General features: G+C 52.0%; 1 protein-coding gene across 1 annotated transcript in view; it reads right to left on the bottom strand.

The window, feature by feature from the left end:
* alg9 (ALG9 alpha-1,2-mannosyltransferase) overlaps positions 1 to 24,976 on the bottom strand; it is a 286,532-nt gene that overhangs the window by 122,814 nt on the left and 138,742 nt on the right. The window contains exon 9 of the mRNA XM_063038754.1: positions 6,054 to 6,184. Within this exon, the coding sequence (XP_062894824.1) occupies positions 6,054 to 6,184 (131 nt within the window). The remainder of the gene's footprint in view (positions 1 to 6,053; positions 6,185 to 24,976) is intronic.

Below are 24,976 nucleotides of genomic sequence, written 5' to 3'. Positions count from 1 at the left end.
ATAATTTACATAATACTATTTAACTATTTATTACTATTTTTCTATTACTATTTATTATTTCTATGACTATTACTATTTATTATTTATGGTGCAACTGTAACGAAAACCAATTTCCCCCGGGATCAATACAGTATGACTATGACTATCCTAAAATTCTTTTTCTTCGCAACCATCCACAAAAACAGAGGAGTGCCCCCAAAGAATAAATGACAGTTAAATATTAGAAACCAAAACCTCCCCCTTAGCTGCCCCCTCCCTCCCGCACATTAGCAAAGCGACGGTCCCTGCCTCCCCCACCAGCAAAAAAAAAGGAAGCATTGGCTTTGGACAAAGCAATAACGTTTGGCATCTTGCAATCCTCTGGCAGTGCTCCAGGATGCAAAGGTCATCGTCAAAGCAAGTGACTTGGGGGATACAGCACTGTGCGAGAGTCTCAGGCACACCTATACAGCTCGCGTACAGTGCTGTAGTAATTATATTGTACCGCTGTCGCAAAGACAAAACAGATTTCACAACGCATGCCCTGAGTTACCCAACAACCTCTGCCTTAAAAGGACTGAACGGACTGAGCCTCAGGAGTTTCAGGGAGTGAGGGTATATCTCACCGAGGCGTTCCCTCAGCGGTGACGAAGTCGATGTCGACGAGACCGTTCCCTGGGCTGGGCAGTAAAGAGTCTCGGGGTAGAAGGGTCTGAGCTTCTCGATCCTCCGTAATATACGAATGCACGAGCAGAGACATTCGGGGCCAGGGCAGAGTTTTGGATTGCAGAAGACTTAAAGGAAAATTCAAGAGTGACATTCCGACCAAAGATCGGGTTCCACGATGACTTCACTGAATGACAGAGTACAAACTGGAGGACTCCTCTGAAACATAGAAAACCTACAGCACAATACAGGCCCTTTGACCCACAATGCTGTGCTAAACATGTCCTTACTTTAGAAATTACCTTGGGTTACTCATAGCCCTCTATTTTTCTGAGCTATCTATCCAGGAGCCTCTTAAAAGACCCTATCGTACCCGCCCCCACCACCGTCACCGGCAGCCCATTCCACGCACTCGCCACTCTCTGCGTAAAAAACTTACCCCCTGACATCTAAGTTGCTGCTGAACACAGCAGGCCAGATGCTGCCTGGCCTGCTGCGTTCACCAGCAACTTTGATGTGTGTTGCTTGAATTTCCAGCATCTGCAGAATTCCTTGTGTTTACCCCCTGACATCTCCTCTGTACCTGCTTCCAAGCACCTTAAAACTGTGTCCACTCGTGTAACCATTCCAGCCCTGGGGAAAAGCCTCTGACTATCCACACGGTCATCATCTTATAGACCTCTATCAGGTCACCTCACATCCTCCGCAGCTCCAAGGAGAAAAGGCCGAGTTCACTCAACCTATTCTCATAAGGCACGCTCTCCAACCCAGGCAACATCCTTGTAATCTCCTCTGCACCCTTTCTATGGTTTCCACATCCCTCCTGTAGTGAGGCAACCAGAACTGAGCACAGTACTCCAAGTGGGGTCTGACCAGGGTCCTATATAGCTGCAACATTACCTCTCGGCTCTTAAACTCAATCCCACGATTGATGAAGGCCAGTGCACCGTATGCCTTCTTAACCACAGAGTCGATTTGCGCAGCAGTTTTGAGTGTCCTATGGACCCGGACCCCAAGATCCCTCTGATCCTCAACACTGCCAAGAGTCTTACCATTAATGCTATATTCTGCCATCATATTTGACCTACCAAAATGAACCACCTCACACTTATCTGGGTTAAACCCCATCTGCCACTTCTCAGCCCAGTCTTGCATCCTATCAATGTCCCGCTGTAACCTCTGACAGCCCTCCACACTACCCACAACACACCCAACCTTTGTGTCATCAGCAAATTTACTAACCCATCCCTCCACTTCCTCATCCAGGTCATTTATGAAAGTCACAAAGTGTAGGGGTCCCAGAACAGATCCCTGAGGCGCACCACTGGTCACCGACCTCCATGCAGAATATGACCTGTCTACAACCACTCCTTGCCTTCTGTGGGCAAGCCAGTTCCGGATCCACAAAGCAATGTCCCCTTGGATCCTATGCCTCCTTACTTTCTCAATAAGCCTTGCATGTGATACCATGTCAAATGCCTTGCTGAAATCCATATACACTACATCTACTGCTCTACCTTCATCAATGTGTTTAGTCACATCCTCAAAAAATTCAATCAGGCTCGTAAGGCACGACCTGCCTTTGACAAAGCCATGCTGACTATTCCTAATCATATTATGCCTCTCCAAATGTTCATAAATCCTGCCTCTCAGGATCTTCTCCATCAATTTACCACCCACTGAAGTATGACTCACTGGTTTATAATTTCCTGGGCTATCTCCACTCCCTTTCTTGAATAAGGGAACAACATCTGCAACCCTCCAATCCTCCAGAGCCTCTCCCGTCCTCATTGATGATGCAAAGATCATCGCCAGAGGCTCAGCATTCTCCTCTCTCACCTCCCACAATAGCCTGGAGTACATCTCGTCTGGTCCCGGTGATTTATCCATCTTGATGCTTTCCAAAAGCTCCAGCATATCCTCTTAAGGTCTGTATGCTCAAGCTTTTCAGTCCACTGTAAGTCATCCCTACAATCACCAAGGTCCTTTTCCATAGTGAATACTGAAGCAAAGTATTCATTAAGTACCTCCGCTATCTCCTCTGGTTCCGTACACACTTTTCCACTGTCACACTTGATTGGTCTTGCATCTTATCCTCTTGCTCTTCACATACTTGTAGGATGCCTTAATCCTGCTCGCCAAGGCCTTCTCATGCCCCCTTCTGGCTCTCCTAATTTCATTCTTAAGCTCCTTCCTGCTAGCCTTATAATTTTCTAGATCTCTAGCATTACCTAGTTTTTGAACCTTTCGTAAGCTATTCTTTTCCTCTTGACTAGATTTTCGACAGCCTTTGCACACCAGAGTTCCTGTAGCCTACCATCCTTTCCCTGTCTCGTTGTAACGTACCTGTGCAGAAGGCCACACAGATATCCCCTGAACATCTGCCACGTTTGCTTTGCATGCATCTTCGGAAACAGCTCTATTTATATCTTTAATATCTCTATTTTTCCCATTTCGAGGTTCTTTTGAACACCCTGAGCTGGAGTTTCACACTGACTTCAGTTCTTTGCGGGAGTGGGAGCTGTTCTCAAGGCCTCACGGCTGGCCGCTATTCGATATCCCAAGGGCGCGGCCTGGAAGACTAGCGCGCCTTCAGGGTTCTGGGATTTTGTGGCTCCGGAGGCGGACGGACTCGAGGTCCGTGCCTCTGCAGGAATCCGGTCTGTCGTGGGAGTACACGGAAGATCAAAAGCAGCAAGCTGGCTGCTGGCTGTGTGCCCAGAGACCCAAGTTCTTTGGTCACAGAGCTCGGAAAAGGCGACGCAACAAACTTTCAACACCGTAAATTATTATTAATTATTAATTATTACTATTACTATTAATTTATTACTATTTGCTGCAAAGACGACAAATTTCCACGACATAAGCTGGTGGAATTACACCTGGTTCTGATTCTGAAACACAATGGAGTCCATAAGACCATGAGACAAAGGAGCAGAAGTAGGCCATTCGGCCCATCGAGTCTGCTCCGCCATTTTATCATGAGCTGATCCATTCTCCCATTTAGTCCCACTGCCCCGCCTTCTCACCATAACCTTTGATGCCCTGGCTACTCAGATACCTATCAATCTCTGCCTTAAATACACCCAATGACTTGGCCTCCACTGCCGCCCGTGGCAACAAATTCCATAGATTCACCACCCTCTGACTAAAAAAATTTCTTTGCATTTCTGTTCTGAAAGGGCGCCCTTCAATCCTTAAGTCATGCCCTCTCGTATTAGACTCCCCCATCATGGGATACAATTTTGCCACATCCACTCTGTCCATGCCTTTTAACATTCGAAATGTTTCTATGAGGTCTCCCCTCATTCTTCTAAACTCCAAGGAATACAGTTCAAGAGCGGACAAACGTTCCTCATATATTAACCCTCTCATTCCCGGAATCATTCTAGTGAATCTTCTCTGTACCCTCTCCAATGTCAGCACATCCTTTCTTAAATAAGGAGCCCAAAACTGCCCACAGTACTCCAAGTGAGGTCTCACCAGCGCCTTAGAGAGCCTCAACATCACATCCCTGCTCCTATACTCTATTCCTCTAGAAATGAATGCCAACATTGCATTCGCCTTCTTGAAGCCAATGAAGGACCGCACCCAAACAGTCTGCAAAGGACATCAAACCGTGCAAACACAAAAAGAAATAACGATGATAATTTAGTTACTGAGATGCGGCGCGGAACAGACCCTTTGGCACTTCGAGCTGCGACCGCGGGAGCTTGAGACGGAGAGTCCTCGGAAGTGTTCCGATGGGCTGTGGGGCAGTAGGTTCAGTGAGGGAGGGGGGACAAATCCGGGGGAAATGCCCCGGTGGAGCGGGACAGACCCCGGCCGAACCAACGCCCGACCCAGGGCGGCGTCAGACTCTGGAGTACAATCCGATTCGATCCAACTCTAATTTACCCCACTTATGAATAAAGACAAACGAGACAGCGTTACTTCGGGGCTGAGGTGCTAAAACACGTCACCAACGCAAGAAGGCGTTCACAGAATAAAAGAGTCCCGACGCTCTCCCCCCCCGCCCCGCCCCGCGACACTGCCGCTTGACGCCTTGTCCTCGCGCACACACGTCAGCAAACCCGCACAGAACATCAGTAAAAAATACAATGACATCGAATATGCAGGCCCAGAAACCACGGCCCCAACCCACACCCCGCCGGCCCACCGATATCATCTGACAACCCGCTCTGACACCACAGTCCCCATACACGAGGCCATAAGACCGTTGAACATAGGAGCAGAATTAGACCACGCGGTCCATTGAGTCCGCTCCGCCATATCTGATCAAGCTCTGCTTACATACACCCAACGGCCTGGCCTCCCCAGCTGCCGGTGGTAATAAATTCCACAGACTCACCACCCCGCTGGCTGAAGAAATTTCTCCACATCTCTGTTTTGAACGGGCGCCCCTCTATCCTGAGGCTGTGCCCTCTTGTCCTACATTCCCCCACCATGGGAAACATCCTTTCCACATCTACTCTGTCCAGGCCTTTCAATACTTGAAAATTTTCAATGAGATCCCCCCCTCATCCTGAATTCCAGCGAGTACAGACACTGAGCCATCAAATGTTCCTCGTATGATAACCCTTTCATTCCCAGAATCATCCTTGTGAACCTCCTCTGGACCCTCACCAATACCAGCACATCTTTTCCTAAATGAGGGGCCCAAAACTGTTCACAATACTCAAGGTGAGGCCTCACCAGTGACTTATAAAGCCTCAACATCACATCCCTGCTCTTGTATTACAGATCTCTTGAAATGAATGCGAACATTGCATTTGCCTTCCTCACCACCGACTCTACCTGCAAGTTAACCTCCAGGACTCCCAAAGATTTTCGCCCCATTTAGAGAATAGCCTGCATATTTATTTCTACTACCAAAGCGCATGGCCGTGCATTTTCCAACGCTGTATTTCATTTGCCACTCTCTTGCTCAATCTGCTAATCTGTGTAAATCCTTCTGCTACTTAACGACTGCTACTTGCCAGTCTTCATATCACCTGCAAACTTGGCAACAAAGCCATCTATTCCATCACCTAAGTCATTGATATGCAGCATAAAAAGAAGTGGTCCCAACACCGACCCCTGCGGAACGCCACTAGTCGCTGACAGCCAGCCAGCCAGCCAGCCAGATCCTTTTATTCCCACTCGCTCCCTCCTACCAATCAGCCACATGCAAGCACATATAGATTATTATTAAAAATACACTCAGAATATGCAAGGGTATATAGCCCAAGACCTCCCAGCCCACTGAGATCAAACAAAATTAGCCCAAGACACACATTGCACCTCTTCAAACTCGTCCCTGCACACAGAATCAAAGCAATCCAGAATTCATCTGGATTAACGTGGTCACAGATGTTTAAAGCAGTGCACGGCAAAAATTTCAGCTAAGCAACAGGAAGCAACCTCACCTCTTGGCATCTAAAAACGGTTTGTAGGCAATGACCATCCACTCGTCTTTATTCGCAGAATACCTTGGCTCCCGCGGAGTCTCTGATTCGGTGTCGAGGTCCACCAGGTAGTGGCAGTGTCTGACTTCAACCTGAGAAGACAGGACAACGGCAAATGAACCATAAACACAAGAGATTACGCAGACGCTGGAAATCCAGAGCAACACACACACACAATGCTGGAGGAACTCAGCTGGTCAGACGGCATCTATGGAGAGGAATAAACACAGCAGAGACCCAACATCCACAGTGTTGGGCACCTTCACTCCGACGACCAGGACCTTTGCTTCATCTGTAGCAGGTAGGATTTCCCAGCGGCCAGCAATTTTAATTCCAGTTCCCATTCCAATTCCAACATGGCGGACCACAGCCTCTCAGGTTGGAGAGGCAACGCCTCATATTCCGTCTGGGTAGCCTCCAACCCGGCGGCATGAACATCAATTTCTTCAACTTCCCCTCTCACTCTTTTTCCCCCACTCTGGCTCCCCTCGTATCCCTTTCCTTCTCACCTCCCCCTGGTGTCCCTCCTCTTTCCCTTTCTCCCACCGTCCACTCTCCTCTCCGATCAGATTCCTTCCTCTCCAGCCCTTTACCTTTCCCACCCATCACCTCCCCCTGGTGTCCCTCCTCTTTCCCTTTCTCCCACCGTCCACTCTCCTCTCCGATCAGATTCCTTCCTCTCCAGCCCTTTACCTTTCCCACCCATCACCTCCCCCTGGTGTCCCTCCTCCTTCCCTTTCTCCCACGGTCCACTCTCCTCTCCGATCAGATTCCTTCCTCTCCAGCCCTTTACCTTTCCCACCCATCACCTCCCCCTGGTGTCCCTCCTCCTTCCCTTTCTCCCACGGTCCACTCTCCTCTCCCATCAGATTCCTTCCTCTCCAACCCTTTACCTTTCCCACCCATCACCTCCCCCTGGTGTCCCTCATCCTTCCCTTTCTCCCACGGTCCACTCTCCTCTCCGATCAGATTCCTTCCTCTCCAGCCCTTTACCTTTCCCACCCATCACCTCCCCCTGGTGTCCCTCCTCCTTCCCTTTCTCCCACGGTCCACTCTCCCCTCCGATCAGATTCCTTCCTCTCCAGCCCTTTACCTTTCCCACCCATCACCTCCCCCTGGTGTCCCTCCTCCTTCCCTTTCTCCCATGGTCCACTATCCTCTCCGATCAGATTCCTTCCTCTCCAGCCCTTTACCTTTCCCACCCATCACCTCCCCCTGGTGTCCCTCCTCCTTCCCTCTCTCCCACAGTCCACTCTCCTCTCCGATCAGATTCCTTCCTCTCCAGCCCTTTACCTTTCCCACCCATCACCTCCCCCTGGTGTCCCTCCTCCTTCCCTCTCTCCCACAGTCCACTCTCCTCTCCGATCAGATTCCTTCCTCTCCAGCCCTTTACCTTTCCCACCCATCACCTCCCCCTGGTGTCCCTCCTCCTTCCCTTTCTCCCACAGTCCACTCTCCTCTCCGATCAGATTCCTTCCTCTCCAGCCCTTTACCTTTCCCACCCATCACCTCCCCCTGGTGTCCCTCCTCCTTCCCTTTCTCCCACAGTCCACTCTCCTCTCCGATCAGATTCCTTCCTCTCCAGCCCTTTACCTTTCCCACCCATCACCTCCCCCTGGTGTCCATCCTCCTTCCCTTTCTCCCACGGTCCACTCTCCTCTCCGATCAGATTCCTTCCTCTCCAGCCCTTTACCTTTCCCACCCATCACCTCCCCCTGGTGTCCCTCCTCCTTCCCTTTCTCCCACGGTCCACTCTCCTCTCCGATCAGATTCCTTCCTCTCCAGCCCTTTACCTTTCCCACCCATCACCTCCCCCTGGTGTCCCTCCTCCTTCCCTTTCTCTCACGGTCCACTCTCCTCTCCGATCAGATTCCTTCCTCTCCAGCCCTTTACCTTTCCCACCCATCACCTCGCCCTGGTGTCCCTCCTTCCCTTTCTCCCACGGTCCACTCTCCTCTCCCATCAGATTCCTTCCTCTCCAGCCCTTTACCTTTCCCACCCATCATCTCCCCCTGGTGTCCCTCCTCCTTCCCTTTCTCCCACGGTCCACTCTCCTCTCCGATCAGATTCCTTCCTCTCCAGCCCTTTACCTTTCCCACGCATCACCTCCCCCTGGTGTCCCTCCTCCTTCCCTTTCTCCCACGGTCCACTCTCCTCTCCGATCAGATTCCTTCCTCTCCAGCCCTTTACCTTTCCCACCCATCACCTCCCCCTGGTGTCCCTCCTCCTTCCCTTTCTCCCACGGTCCACTCTCCTCTCCGATCAGATTCCTTCCTCTCCAGCCCTTTACCTTTCCCACCCATCACCTCCCCCTGGTGTCCCTCCTCCTTCCCTTTCTCCCACGGTCCACTCTCCTCTCCGATCAGATTCCTTCCTCTCCAGCCCTTTACCTTTCCCACCCATCACCTCCCCCTGGTGTCCCTCCTCCTTCCCTTTCTCCCACCGTCCACTCTCCTCTCCGATCAGATTCCTTCCTCTCCAGCCCTTTACCTTCCCCACCCATCACCTCCCCCTGGTGTCCCTCTTCCTTCCCTTTCTCCCACGGTCCACTCTCCCCTCCCATCAGATTCCTTCCTCTCCAGCCCTTCACCTTTCCCACCCATCACCTCCCCCTGGTGTCCTTCCTCCTTCCCTGTCGCCCACGGTCCACTCTCCTCTCCTATCAGATTCCTTCCTCTCCAGCCCTTTACCTTTCCCACCCATCACCTCCCCCTGGTGTCCCTCCTCCTTCCCTTTCTTCCACGGTCCACTCTCCTCTCCGATCAAATTCCTTCCTTTCCAGCCCTTTACCTTTCCCACCCATCACCTCCCCCTGGTGTCCCTCCTCCTTCCCTTTCTCCCACGGTCCACTCTCCTCTCCGATCAGATTCCTTCCTCTCCAGCCCTTTACCTTTCCCACCCATCACCTCCCCCTGGTGTCCCTCCTCCTTCCCTTTCTCACACGGTCCACTCTCCTCTCCCGTCAGATTCCTTCCTCTCCAGCCCTTTACCTTTCCCACCCATCACCTCCCCCTGGTGTCCCTCCTCCTTCCCTTTCTCCCACGGTCCACTCTCCTCTCCGATCAGATTCCTTCCTCTCCAGCCCTTTACCTTTCCCACCCATCACCTCCCCCTGGTGTCCCTCCTCCTTCCCTTTCTCCCACGGTCCACTCTCCTCTCCGATCAGATTCCTTCCTCTCCAGCCCTTTACCTTTCCCACCCATCACCTCCCCCTGGTGTCCCTCCTCCTTCGCTTTCTCCCACGGTCCACTCTCCCCTCCTATCAGATTCCTTTCTCTCCAGCCCTTTACCTTCCCCACCCATCACCTCCCCCTGGTGTCCCTCTTCCTTCCCTTTCTCCCACGGTCCACTCTCCCCTCCCATCAGATTCCTTCCTCTCCAGCCCTTCACCTTTCCCACCCATCACCTCCCCCTGGTGTCCTTCCTCCTTCCCTGTCGCCCACGGTCCACTCTCCTCTCCTATCAGATTCCTTCCTCTCCAGCCCTTTACCTTTCCCACCCATCACCTCCCCCTGGTGTCCCTCCTCCTTCCCTTTCTTCCACGGTCCACTCTCCTCTCCGATCAATTCCTTCCTTTCCAGCCCTTTACCTTTCCCACCCATCACCTCCCCCTGGTGTCCCTCCTCCTTCCCTTTCTCCCACGGTCCACTCTCCTCTCCGATCAGATTCCTTCCTCTCCAGCCCTTTACCTTTCCCACCCATCACCTCCCCCTGGTGTCCCTCCTCCTTCCCTTTCTCACACGGTCCACTCTCCTCTCCCGTCAGATTCCTTCCTCTCCAGCCCTTTACCTTTCCCACCCATCACCTCCCCCTGGTGTCCCTCCTCCTTCCCTTTCTCCCACGGTCCACTCTCCTCTCCGATCAGATTCCTTCCTCTCCAGCCCTTTACCTTTCCCACCCATCACCTCCCCCTGGTGTCCCTCCTCCTTCCCTTTCTCCCACGGTCCACTCTCCTCTCCGATCAGATTCCTTCCTCTCCAGCCCTTTACCTTTCCCACCCATCACCTCCCCCTGGTGTCCCTCCTCCTTCGCTTTCTCCCACGGTCCACTCTCCCCTCCTATCAGATTCCTTTCTCTCCAGCCCTTTACCTTCCCCACCCATCACCTCCCCCTGGTGTCCCTCTTCCTTCCCTTTCTCCCACGGTCCACTCTCCCCTCCCATCAGATTCCTTCCTCTCCAGCCCTTCACCTTTCCCACCCATCACCTCCCCCTGGTGTCCTTCCTCCTTCCCTGTCGCCCACGGTCCACTCTCCTCTCCTATCAGATTCCTTCCTCTCCAGCCCTTTACCTTTCCCACCCATCACCTCCCCCTGGTGTCCCTCCTCCTTCCCTTTCTCCCACGGTCCACTCTCCTCTCCGATCAGATTCCTTCCTCTCCAGCCCTTTACCTTTCCCACCCATCACCTCCCCCTGGTGTCCCTCTTCCTTCCCTTTCTCCCACGGTCCACTCTCCTCTCCGATCAGATTCCTTCCTCTCCAGCCCTTTACCTTTCCCACCCATCACCTCCCGCTGGTGTCCCTCTTCCTTCCCTTTCTCCCACGGTCCACTCTCCTCTCCGATCAGATTCCTTCCTCTCCAGCCCTTTACCTTTCCCACCCATCACCTCCCCCTGGTGTCCCTCCTCCTTCCCTTTCTCCCACGGTCCACTCTCCTCTCCCATCAGATTCCTTCCTCTCCAGCCCTTTACCTTTCCCACCCATCACCTCCCCCTGGTGTCCCTCCTCCTTCCCTCTCTCCCACAGTCCACTCTCCTCTCCGATCAGATTCCTTCCTTTCCAGCCCTTTACCTTTCCCACCCATCACCTCCCCCTGGTGTCCCTCCTCCTTCCCTTTCTCCCACGGTCCACTCTCCTCTCCGATCAGATTCCTTCCTCTCCAGCCCTTTACCTTTCCCACCCATCACCTCCCCCTGGTGTCCCTCCTTCTTCCCTTTCTCCCACGGTCCACTCTCCTCTCCGATCAGATTCCTTCCTCTCCAGCCCTTTACCTTTCCCACCCATCACCTCCCCCTGGTGTCCCTCCTCCTTCCCTTTCTCCCACGGTCCACTCTCCGCTCCCATCAGATTCCTTCCTCTCCAGCCCTTTACCTTTCCCACCCATCACCTCCCCCTGGTGTCCCTCCTCCTTCCCTTTCTCCCACGGTCCACTCTCCTCTCCGATCAGATTCCTTCCTCTCCAGCCCTTTACCTTTCCCACCCATCACCTCCCCCTGGTGTCCCTCCTCCTTCCCTTTCTCCCACGGTCCACTCTCCTCTCCGATCAGATTCCTTCCTCTCCAGCCCTTTACCTTTCCCACCCATCACCTCCCCCTGGTGTCCCTCCTCCTTCCCTTTCTCCCACGGTCCACTCTCCTCTCCGATCAGATTCCTTCCTCTCCAGCCCTTTACCTTTCCCACCCATCACCTCCCCCTGGTGTCCCTCCTCCTTCGCTTTCTCCCACGGTCCACTCTCCCCTCCTATCAGATTCCTTCCTCTCCAGCCCTTTACCTTCCCCACCCATCACCTCCCCCTGGTGTCCCTCTTCCTTCCCTTTCTCCCACGGTCCACTCTCCCCTCCCATCAGATTCCTTCCTCTCCAGCCCTTCACCTTTCCCACCCATCACCTCCCCCTGGTGTCCTTCCTCCTTCCCTGTCGCCCACGGTCCACTCTCCTCTCCTATCAGATTCCTTCCTCTCCAGCCCTTTACCTTTCCCACCCATCACCTCCCCCTGGTGTCCCTCCTCCTTCCCTTTCTTCCACGGTCCACTCTCCTCTCCGATCAAATTCCTTCCTCTCCAGCCCTTTACCTTTCCCACCCCCCATCACCTCCCCCTGGTGTCCTTCCTCCTTCCCTTTCTCCCACGGTCCACTCTCCTCTCCGATCAGATTCCTTCCTCTCCAGCCCTTTACCTTTCCTACCCATCACCTCCCCCTGGTGTCCCTCCTCCTTCCCTTTCTCCCACGGTCCACTCTCCTCTCCGATCAGATTCCTTCCTCTCCAGCCCTTTACCTTTCCCACCCATCACCTCCCCCTGGTGTCCCTCCTCCTCCCCTTTCTCCCACGGTCCACTCTCCCCTCCGATCAGATTCCTTCCTCTCCAGCCCTTTACCTTTCCCACCCATCACCTCCCCCTGGTGTCCCTCCTCCTTCCCTTTCTCCCACGGTCCACTCTCCTCTCCCATCAGATTCCTTCTTTGCAGATATAGAGAAGGTGAGACAGTGGCTCTATTTCACTTGGACCGTGAGGAGATTGGGTTTTGTCAACTGAAACACTTGCAAACTTCGACAAATGCACTGTGGAGAGCATTCGGACCGGCTGCATCAATGTCTGGTACGGGGTGGCCTTCTGCACAAGATCGAAATAAGTTGCAGAAGCTTGTAAAATTAGTCAGCTCCATCATGGGCACCAGCCTCCATAGTATCCCAAGACATCTACAAGGAGCAGTGCCTCAGGGAGACGGCGTCTGTCATTAAGGACCCCCACCACCCAGGACGTTCCCTTTTCTCACTGTTAACATCAGGGAGGAGGTACAGAAGCCTGAAGGCACACACTCAGCGATTCAGGAACAGGCTCTTCCCCTCTGCCATCCGATTTCTGACTGGACATCGAAGCCACGAAAAAGACCTCACTACTTGTTTTACTTCTGTTTATCTGTACGTTAACTTTAGACACAGAGATACTTAGTGTAACTCAGTCTTTTTTCTCTATCAACACACACAAGAAATGCTGGTGGACGCAGCAGGCCAGGCAGCATCTCTAGGAAGAGGTACAGTTGATGTTTCGGGCCGAGACCCTTCGTCAGGACTAACTGAAGGAAGAGTTAGTAAGAGATTTGAAAGTGGGAGGGGGAGGGGGAGATCCAAAATGATAGGAGAAGACAGGAGGGGGAGGGATGGAGCCAAGAGCTGGAAAGTTGATTGGCAAAAGAGATACAAGGCTCCCCTCCCCCTTTCTTTCTCCCTAAGCCTCCCGTCCCATGATCCTCTCCCTTCTCCAGCCTCGTATCCCTTTTGCCAATCTACTGTCCAGCTCTTGGCTCCATCCCTCCCCCTCCTGTCTTCTCCTATCATTTCAGATCTCCCCCCTCCCACTTTCAAATCTCTTACTATCTCTTCTTTCAGTTAGTCCTGGCGAAGGGTCTCAGCCCGAAACGTCGACTGTACCTTCTTCCTATAGATGCTGCCTGGCCTGCTGCGTTCACCAGCATTTTTTTGTGTGTGTTGCTTGAATTTCCAGCATCTGCAGATTTAGATTAGATTAGATTAGATTATGAGGACACTCAGTCCTCGTTTATTGTCATTTAGAAATGCAAGCATTAAAAAATGATACAATGTTCCTCCAGAATGATATCGCAAGAAGCACAGGACAAACCAAGACTGAAACTGACAAAACCACGTAATTATAACATATAGTTACAACAGTGCAAAGCAATACCGTAATTTGATACAGAGCAGACCATGGGCACAGTAAAAAAAAGTCTCAAAGTCCCGATAGCATCATCTCACGCAGACGGTAGAAGGGAGAAACTCTCCCCACCATGAACCTCCAAGCACTGCAAACTTGCCGATGCATTGGAAGCACCCGACCACAGCGGACTCTGAGTCCGTCCGAAAACTTCGAGCCTCCGACCAGCCCTCCGACACCAAGCACCGAGCACCATCTCTGCAGGGACTGGCAGACTCGAGTTACAAGGAGAGACTGGATAGGCTGGGGATGACCCCCACCTGGAACGTGGCTGAGAGGGCTACAGTCAATGAGGGAGGGGCATAGGTAAGGTGAATGGCCACAGTCTACCTTCCCCCTGCATGGGAGGGTAGAGGTTTAAGACGAGAGGGGAGGGATTTAGAAGGGACTCGTGCCACCAGGTTCAGGAACAGTTACTACCCCTCAACGGAACGGAAAGGGGGTAACCTCACTCATTCTGGAGAAGGAGGAATCTGATAGGAGAGGAGAGTGGCCCTCGGGAGAAACGGAAGGCGGGGGGATCGCATTTGGGGGGGGAGGTGAGTGGAAGAGGAGAGCCAGAGTGGGGAATGGAAGTGGGGGTGGAGGGGGAAAATTACCAGAGGTTAGTGAATGCAACACTTACGCCATCTGGTTCGGAGGCTATACGTAGAGAGAACAAGAGGTGTTGCTCACAGTCAAGGCTTTATAGGGCAACAGAGGGGCTGTTATCGTCCAATGCTGCACCAGCTCTTGTGCCCTGTCCAAACACAACAACCTCCCCGACACGCGGCCTGGCGCTGGATAGTTCTGGGTGCCGCCAGAGGGAAAGGAGAAAGTCAGCACGGCCAAAAAGTTCTATTTTAACTCCATCAGCCCACAGGACTTGTTTCCAAAATGCATCAGGCTTGTTTAGGTGCTCCTTTGCAAACTTCTGACGCTGAATTCTGCTGCAATGAGCAAAGGGATGTTTGGAGAAAAAAAAGTGTAGAATTCCATGAAAAGAACACCTCGCCAACTGTTAAGCACGGGGGTGAATCGATCATGCTTTGGGCTTGTGTTGCAGCCAGTGACACGGGGAACATTTACTGGTAGAGGGAAGAATGAATTCAATTAAATACCAGCAAATTCTGGAAGCAAACATCACACTGTCTGTAAAAAAGCTGAAGATGAAAAGAGGATGGCTTCTACAACAAGATAATGTTCTTAAACACACCTCAAAATCCACAATGGACTACCTCAAGAGGCGCAAGCTGAAGGTTTTGCCATGGCCCTCACAGTCCCCTGACCTAAACATCATCCAGAATCTGTGGATAGACCTCAAAAGAGCAGAGCATGCAAGACGGCCCAAGAATCTCACAGAACTAGAAGCCTTTTGCAAGGAAGAATGGGTGAAAATCCCCCAAACAAGAATTGAGAGACTCTTAGCTGGCTACAGAAAGCATTTACAAGCTGTGGTACTTGCCAAAGGGGGTGTTACTAAGTACTGAACATGCAGGGTGCCCAAACTTTTGTTTTGGGCCCATTTTTTTGGTTATTTTGAAACTGTAAAAGATGAAAATGAAAAAGTAATCTAACTTAAAATATTAAAAGAAATGTGTCATCTTTAACTTTATGCCTTTTGGAAATCAGGTCATCTTTTACTCACTTAGCTATACACAGTAACAGAAATTTTGACCAGGGGTGCCCAAACTTTTGCATGCCACTGTAAGCACAAGAGATTCTGCAGAGGCTGGAAATCGAGAGTAACAAAGGAGTTTAAATCTTCACTGGCATCTTCCCTCTTCCTCTCCAGTCCTGATGAAGGGGGTCTCGATCTGAGACGTCGACTGTTTATTCCTCTCCATAGATGCTTCCTGACCACATTTATCGCGCCCGCAAGGACTCCTACGACGCCCGTCTTTCCCTTTATTGGCCAAGCCATCTGCGGCCAGCAGCTCTAACAATGTAAGCAAGCAACTAGAAAGGGGGAGGTGGCTAAGGATAGGCCATGGATCCCGTCAGAAAGGGAAACGAGTGGCCACGGACACGCTGGCTCCAGGCACGGCGATCAGCGTCTAAATCGGCGCACACAAAACGCTGGAGGGACCCAGCAGGTCAGGCAGCATCCATGGAGATGAAACAAACAGTCGACGTTTCGGGCCGAGGACTGGGGAGGAAGGGGGAAGATGTTTAAATAAAAAGTTGGAGGGGGGGGCCAGGGGAAGAGGGATAGATACAAGGTGACAGGTGATAAACCCTATCATCCCGAGAGCAGATGCGGCGGGGACGACGGAACTGAGAAAAGGGGAGACCGTTCTTACAGGAGACAGGGCGGGACGAGGCGGAGTCGAGAGAGCCGTGGGAATCGGTAGGCTTATGAGAGACGTCTGTTAACAGCTTGTCCCCAGAGACGGAGACAGTGAGATCGAGAAAGGAGAGGGAGACGGACCAAGTAAATTTAAGGGCGGGGCGGAAATTGGAGGCAAGGTCGATGAAATTGACGCGTTCAGCATGGGCACATGAAACAGCACCAATATTAAGGAGATCTCCTTATTAAGGAGATTGAGGGGGGATCTGATTGAGACATATAAGATTATTAAGGGATTGGACAAGATAGAGGCAGGAAATATGTTCCAGGTGCTGGGAGAGTCCAGTACCAGAGGGCATGGTTTAAGAATAAGGGGTAGGTCATTTAGGACAGAGTTGAGGAGGAACTTCTTCTCCCAGAGAGTTGTGGAGGTGTGGAACGCGCTGTCTCAGAAGGCAGTGGAGGCCAATTCTCTGGATGCTTTCAAGAAGGAGCTAGATAGGTATCTTATGGATAAGGGAATCAAGGGTTATGGGGACAAGGCAGGAACCGGGTATTGATAGTAGATGATCAGCCATGATCTCAGAATGGCGGTGCAGGCTCGAAGGGCCGAATTGTCTACTTCTGCACCTATTGTCTATTGTCTATTGTCAATGCAGCGGAGGAAGAGTTGGGGAGGGTTACCAGGGAACGTTTTGAACTTGGACTGTTCTACATGGCCAGTGAAGAGGCAGGCGGAGCTGGGGCCTATGTGGGTGCCCATGGCTACCCCTCAGGTCTGGAGAAAGTGGGAGGAGCTGAAGGAGAAATTTTTTCTAGTGGGGACCAATTCCCCCCAAATGGATGAGGGCGGTGGTGGAGGGGAATTGGTTGATTCTTTTGTCTTGAAAGAAGCGGAGAGCCTTGAGGCCTTCTTGATGCGGGTCGGGGTGGGGGGTAGAAGTATAGGGACTGAATATCTATGGTGAAAATGAGGCTGTCAGGGCCAGGGGTTTGAAAGATACTGAGGAGATCGAGAGCAGGAGAAGTGTCGTGGATATCGGTGGGAAGGGACTGACTGAACCAAGGGGGGATGGAATGGAGTCGAGGTTTGAGGACGCGAGTTCAGTGGGGCAGGAGCTGGCAGAGACAATGGGTCTACCCAGTCAGGTTTGTGGATCTGACTTTGTAGGAGGGGAGGAGAAGATGGCGGCGGGACGCAGCGCGCGCGGCCGCTCCAAAATGATAACGTATTTGTTAAGTAGGGTGCCGTGCACAATCCTGATTTGATGGAGACGGACGTGAGAGCACAGAGGAACATCTGGAGAAACTTCTGAAATGCCCGCTTCGCTGTCGCTGCTACTGTGTGATCGAGAGTCTCCGGAGGGGAAGGCCCCACATCCCCGGCTTTGCCTGCTGCTGGCGGCCGGGGCTGGGGTTGAAGCGCTCGACAGAGATGGTGCTCGGTGCTCGGTGTCGGAGGGCTGGTCAGAGGCTCGAAGTTTTCGGACGGACTCAAGAGTTGGTTGTGGTCGGGTGCTTCCAGGGTGCTGCATCGGCAAGTTTGTGGCGCTGGAAGCTCATGGCAGGGAGAGTTTCTCCCTTCTACCGTCTGCGTGAGATGATGGGACTTTCGAGAGACTTTGAGACTCTTTTTTTAACCGTGCCCATGGTCTGTTCTTTATCAAATTACGGTATTGCTTTGCACTGCAGTAACTATACGTTATAATTATGTGGTTTTTGTCAGTTTTTCGGTCTTGATTTGTCTTGTGTTTCTGTGATATCATTCTGGAGGAACATTGTATCATTTCTTAATGCATGCATTACTAAATGACAATAAAAGAGGACTGAGTGTCATCATAATCTAATCTAATCTTGGGTAGGAGGCAGAAGCGAGCAGTGCGGGGTAAGAGAATGAGATGTTTGGTGGCGGTGGTTGGGTGCTCTCCAGAGTGGACGAGGTCAGTGATGGCGTCGGGGACAGTTTCCTGCTGGTGTGGAGCGGGGTTCTCCACGCTGCAACAGTGCCCGCTTCGTCTGCCGGTTCGACGGTAAGGTTGGGATTGAAGCGGAGAGAGAGAGTGGAGCGGCAGATCGAGGGGAGGGGTGTGGGGCGTCAAGTTGGAGGAGAGAGGAATGCTGAAGTGGAGGAATTTGATGTCCCGACGGCCATGCGAGACTAAAGTGATCCAGAGCAGGCAGAAAACCGGAGCGGGGCGTCCAGGAAGAGGAGGAGGGGGTGTGGGAGGTTGGAGACGGAGATGAAAGGAGGTGGGAGAAGGGGGTCACTTGTGTGGGGTGGGGCATCCTTGACAAAAAAAAAAAGTGGGCTCGGTGATGGGATGCGAAGGAAAGGAGAGCTTGGTGTCGTGGCGGGCGCGGAACTCACTGAGGTGCCGGCGGACGGGGAGGAAGATAAGGCCCCTGAGGAGGGTAGGACACCCCGCCTCTGAGAGTGGAAGGTTGGCGGGAACGGTGAGGGCACAACAAGGATTAGAGTTGGGGTCAGAGGGCTGACGAGATTTGGAGAGCGCCTGAAGCACACGGCTACACCAGGCACTGCGTGCCCAGCGGCTGAAACCCTCTGCAACTTGCTGCCAGACTGCCAGACGGCCACCACAGAGGCCAGGTTTGTTCACAGCAAGCACTGTGCCAGGGCTCCTGGCAGGCTACCACCAGAAAATGCTACTCCAAAGGAGGGCATGCTCTCTTCTCACTGCTGCCATCAGGAAGGAGGTACAGGAGCCTCAGGTCCCACACCACCATGTTCAGGAACAGTTATTACCCCTCAACCATCAGGAAGGAGGTACAGGAGCCTCAGGACCCACACCACCATGTTCAGGAACAGTTATTACCCCTCAACCATCAGGAAGGAGGTATAGGAGCCTCAGGACCCACACCACCAGGTTCAGGAACAGTTATTACCCCTCAACCATCAGGAAGGAGGTACAGGAGCCTCAGGACCCACACCACCAGGTTCAGGAACAGTTATTACCCCTCAACCATCAGGAAGGAGGTATAGGAGCCTCAGGACCCACGCCACCAGGTTCAGGGACAGTTATTACCCCTCAACCATCAGGAAGGAGGTACAGGAGCCTCAGGACCCACGCCACCAGGTTCAGGGACAGTTATTACCCCTCAACCATCAGGAAGGAGGTACAGGAGCCTCAGGTCCCACACCACCAGGTTCAGGAACAGTTATTACCCCTCAACCATCGGGAAGGAGGTACAGGAGCCTCAGGACCCACACCACCAGGTTCAGGAACAGTTATTACCCCTCAACCATCAGGAAGGAGGTACAGCAGCCTCAGGTCCCACACCACCAGGTTCAGGAACAGTTATCTCCCCTCAACCATCAGGAAGGAGGTACAGCAGCCTCAGGTCCCACACCACCAGGTTCAGGAACAGTTATCTCCCCTCAACCATCAGGAAGGAGGTACAGCAGCCTCAGGACCCACACCACCAGGTTCAGGAACAGTTATCACCCCTCAACCATCAGGAAGGAGGTACAGGAGCCTCAGGACCCACACCACCAGGTTCAGGAACAGTTATCACCCCTCAACCATCAGGAAGGAGGTACAGGAGCCTCAGGACCCACACCACCAGGTTCAGGAACAGTTATCACCCCTCAACCATCAGGAAGGAGGTACAGGAGCCTCAGGACCCACACCACCAGGTTCAGGAACAGTTATTACCTCTCAACCATCAGGAAGGAGGTACAGGAGCCTCAGGACCCACACCACCAGGTTCAGGGACAGTTATTACCCCTCAACCATCAGGATGGAGGTACAGGAGCCTCAGGACCCACACCACCAGGTTCAGGGACAGTTATTACCCCTCAACCATCAGGAAGGAGGTACAGGAGCCTCAGGTCCCACACCACCAGGTTCAGGGACAGTTATTACCCCTCAACCATCAGGAAGGAGGTACAGGAGCCTCAGGACCCACACCACCAGGTTCAGGCACAGTTATTACCCCTCAACCATCAGGAAGGAGGTACAGGAGCCTCAGGACCCACACCACCAGGTTCAGGGACAGTTATTACCCCTCAACCATCAGGATGGAGGTACAGGAGCCTCAGGACCCACACCACCAGGTTCAGGGACAGTTATTACCCCTCAACCATCAGAAAGGAGGTACAGGAGCCTCAGGACCCACACCACCAGGTTCAGGAACAGTTATTACCCCTCAACCATCAGGAAGGAGGTACAGGAGCCTCAGGACCCACAGCACCAGGTTCAGGGACAGTTATTACCCCTCAACCATCAGGCTCCTGAACCAGAGGGGATAACTTCACTCGCCCCAACACTGATCTGTTCCCACAACCTATGGACTCACTTTCAAGACTCCTCATCTCATGTTCTCGATATTTATTGTTTCTTTCTTTTCGTATTTGCACCGTTTGTTGTCTTCTGCACTCTGGTTGAACGTCCAGGTTGACGCGGTCTCCCAGTGATTCTGTTATGGTCATTATTCTATAGATCCACTGAGTATGCCCACAAGAAAATGCATCTCAGGCTGACGTACATTCAAAGTACATTTTTGATCAAAGAATGTGTAACTTATACACCCTTGAGATTTGTCTGCTTACAGGCGGCCACAAAGCAAGAAACCTGAAAGAACCCAATTTTAAAAAAAATCAAGAACAACGCCCGATGCACAGGGAACGAGATAAAAAAACAGTAGAGGCTAGCAACAACATACCGAGTTGAACTGCGTCGCTGGATGAAAGCCCCAGAGCAGCCCGGAGTAGGCCCAAACCCTCGGTCTGAGTTCATGCTATTGGGGGTTCACCCGCAGTCACGAAGCACGGCAGCCAGGGGACAGTCTCGCAGCCTCAGCGCCGCGGAGAGAGGGGCGCACACCGTGGGAGGAGCCAGCCCTAAGGGCCCACGGCCCAGATAACAGATCGTGCCTCACGTTAGGGCCCGGGCCCTGCCCCAGCTCCAAAGACGTCACGCTCTGACTTTGAGCCCGGCGTATCCCCCCCTCAATCGGCTTCGCCTTCGCCCACCTCTTCGCTGTTCTGCGGTGATCATTTGCCAGAATTTACCTCAGGTTTATTGTTGTGATTAATGCTTTCTTGCCTTTCAAACTACCAGTAAGCTGCCCCGCACCTTCAGTGGCGCCATCTTGTACTTTGATAATGAATTTACTTTCGACTTTGAACTATTCATAAACCCGAGGATTGGTCGGAGGCCTGCAACATTACCGGTGTTATGAGGAACGGTTGAGAGGGCTGGGGTTGTCTACTTGGAGTGAAGGAGGACGAGAGGTGACTTGACCGAGGTGTAGATGATCTGCCCAGGAACGGTTAATACGAGGGGAACATCTCTGACTCCATCACACTGAGCACTGGATCCCCACAAGGCTGTGTGCTTAGCCCATTGCTGTTTACACTGCTAACACATGACTGTGCAGCCCGATTCAAGGAGAACCTGATCATTAAATTTGCAGATGATACCACAGTGGTGGGGCTCATCAGCAAAAATGATGAAACAATGTACAGGGAGGAGGTCAAACACCTAGAGCGCTGGTGCAGGGATAACAACTTGATGCTTAATGTCACCAAAACCAAGGAGATGATCGTCGATTTTAGACGGTCTCAGCCTGAGCACACACCCCTCAGCATCAGCGGCTCCACGGTGGAGAGAGTGGAAAGCACCAAGTTCCTTGGGGTGCAGATCTCGGACAATCTCACCTGGTCCAGGAACACCACTGGGATTGTGAAACGGGCCCAGCAGAGATTGCACTTTCTGAGGAAGCTTAAACAAGCATCACTCCCCACTAACATCTTAACTACATTCTACAGAGGCGTGGTTGAGAGTGTGCTGACCTTTAGCATCACAACCTGGTACTCCAGCTGCAGGGCTGTCGACAAAAGAGCCTTGCAGAGGGTGGTTAGGGGAGCAGAGAAGGTTATTGGGGTCTCCCTATCTTCTGTCCAAGACCTCTTTCAGAGTCGATGCCTCCAGAAGACACGGTACATCATTAAAGACCCCTCACACCCTCTCCATGAACTGTTTGTTCTTCTGCCATCAGGCAAACGTTACAGGAGCATCAAAACTAAAACCACAAGGCTACTAAACAGCTTCCTCCCACAGGCAGTCAGACTGCTAAATAGCTGCTCCACCTGACTCTGCTTTGGACACTTTTAACTTGCACTGGACACTTATAACTGATTTTAACTGACATGTGGCTGTTGTGTTTTACTATTTATTGTTATGTTTATTATTTAGTTTTGCGTTTGTTATGTTATGATTGCACTGCCCCTGAGAAACGCTGTCTCATTCTGCCCTGCAGAGCTGATGTACGGTTAGAATGACAATAAAGTTTTTTGAACCTTGAATCTTTGAATCTTGAAACATAATTTTAAGTTGACTGGAGGAAAGTATGGGGGGGGGTGGGGGATGTCAGAGGTAGATATTTTTTTAAACACAGAGGGTGGTGAATGTGTAGACCATGCTGTCAGGGCTAGTGGTAGAAGCAGACACGTAGAACCATAGAAAACATACAGCACAATACAGGCCCTTCGGCCCACAAAGCTGTACTGAACATGTCCCTACCTTAGAACTACCTAGGGTTACCCATAGCCCTCTATTTTTCTGAGCTCCATGTACCCGTCCAGGAGTCTCTCCAAAAACCCTATCATATCCACCTCCAACACCATCCCCAGCAGCCCATTCCACACACCCACCACTCTCTGTGTAAACTGACCCCTGACATCTCCTCTGTACCTGCTTCCGAGCACCTTAAAACTGTGCCCTCTCATGCTAGCCATTTCGGCCCTGGGAAAAAGCCTCTGACTGTCCACACGATCAATGCCTCTCATTATCTTGTACACCTCTATCAGGTCACCTCTCATCCTCCGTCGCTCCAAGGAGAAAAGGCCGAGTTCACTCAACCTATTCTCATAAGGCACGCTCCCCAATCCAGGCAACGTCCTTGTAAATCTCCTCTGCACCCTTTCTATGGTTTCCACATCCTTCCTGTAGTGAGGCGACCAGAACTGAGCACAGTACTCCAAGTGGGGTCTGACCAGGGTCCTATGTAGCTGCAACATTACCTCTCGGCTCCTAAACTCAATCCCACGATTGATGAAGGACAATACACCGTATGCCTTCTTAACCACGGAGTCAACCTGCACAGCAGCTTTGAATGTCCTATGGACACGGACCCCAAGATCCCTCTGATCCTCCACACTGCCAAGAGTCTTACCATTAATGCTATATTCTGCCATCATATTTGACCTACCAAAATGAACCACCTCACACTTATCTGGGATGTTAGGGACATTTAAGGGACACGGATGATAGAAAAGTGGAGGGTTATGTGGGGTGGAGGGGGGAGGGTTAGATTGTTCTTAGTTTGGGTTAAGGGGTCAGGACAGCTTTGTGGGCCGAAGGGCCGATACTGTGCTGCAGTGTTCAGTGTTGTAAAATGAAAATGCGGGGAGATCGCGCTCCTGGGGACCCAGGCAGCCGCACTAACCGCTGCACTGCTGCGTCACCGGTCGGCGGAGGAGAGCACGGGGCCGCAGGAATCCGGCAATCGAGAAGCCGGGAGGGAGCAGCTATTGGAATGAGGGGAAGAACAATTTTTGACTGGCTGGGCCGCAGCCGTGGCATTATTCTGCACCGTATCGCTAAGGAATTTAAATAACCGTGCAACATCTCAACTATTCAGACGTTCACGAAACATGTCCAGCCATCGGGCAGACCTTCAGAAGCCAGTGACCGAGGTTCGTTTTTGACCTCTGAGCACTTCGAACATTACGTAGGGGCAATACACCGAGAGTCTGACTCAGAAGGCACGGTGATGGGTGGCTCAAAATAGACAAATGACGTATGAAACTGCCTGTAGAAGGTGCGGTTTACGTGACCATCAGTAAGGCCTTTGTCCCTTCATAATCCCTAAATTGTCAGACCGTGTGTCGAAAACCTAAGAGTGGGGTGGGTAGGAATATCCTCCGTCTAATCCATTTGTTGTCTTCAGTTTATGTTACAACCTGTTTGGGGTGTATGGGGTGTCAGGGAGGGGTAGCACCTCTGGTGGGGGAACATGTCGCGTCCTTTTCAAGGCGGTTAGCCCACCTTTGGTCCCCACCTGGCACTCAGCTCTCACCTGTGGCTCCCCGTAGCTGTTTGCGTGCGACAGCAGCCACACCCCGGGCAACGGCTCCAACAAGCCGGCTAAACCAGGTGAGGGTAGCCGACGGGTCTCAAACCCTCGGTGAGATAGGGAGTTGTCTATCCCAGCGGATTGAGCGGATGAGACCTACGGAAGGTCCAACGGTCGAGAAGGCGGTCTCTGCAAGCGTCGTGGAACGTGTAGAGCAGGACAAGACACAGAAGACGTCCTGGTCATCCACTGCGCCTAGTCCCATCTCCAGCCGTCTCGACTCTGTCTTGCTACTGGATCCAGATGGGAATTGGGAAGAGAGAGTGAGGCTGACGCTGCGTAACTCTCCCTCACTTAAATCCAAATCACGCGCTAGTCTCGACACCATCATAATGGTGTCGAGGTCCTCATCGACGTCAACGATGGACGAACACACAACCTGTTCTCAGGCAGTGACTCTCCCTTCTCTTGTTAGCGTTCCCTTTTCCATTATATTTATTGTTTATTTATTTCTGTTAATATGGGCTTCTAACATTTATCTTATAAACCTTATTCTTTGGGGGCACTCCTCTGTTGTTCGTGGATGGTTTGCAAAGAAAAAGCATTTCAGGATGTGTGGTAAACCATATATATATGTTGTAACTGGGTTACCTGTCTGGATACGCCCCTCTGCTGACTGCCCCTGTGGCCCCTCCGACAGACCCCTGAATAAAGGCAATTGCACCATTGCTCCTCCCTCAGTCCAGGGGCAGATACTCAGCATGATCAAGGTCACATTTTACTGCTAATAAAAGCCTTTCAGTATTTACTCTACTTCCAGTCTTTTGGAGTAATACATAGTGCATCAGGATGTATATTGTATACATTTCTCTGACATTAAATGTACCTTTGGCGCGTGGCCACGTGGTTAAGGCGTTCGTCTAGCGATCTGAAGGTCCTTGAGCAAGGCACTTAACCACACATTGCTCTGCGACGACACCGGTGCCAAGCTGTATGGGTCCTAATGCCCTTCCCTTTGGACAACATCGGTGTCGTGGAGAGGGGAGACTTGCAGCATGGGCAACTGC

Source organism: Mobula hypostoma, chromosome X2, assembly GCF_963921235.1.
Source record: "Mobula hypostoma chromosome X2, sMobHyp1.1, whole genome shotgun sequence".
In the NCBI taxonomy this organism is placed as follows: domain Eukaryota; kingdom Metazoa; phylum Chordata; class Chondrichthyes; order Myliobatiformes; family Myliobatidae; genus Mobula; species Mobula hypostoma.
Note: the sequence above shows the minus strand (reverse complement) of the source record. Positions and strands in the feature narration are given on the sequence as shown.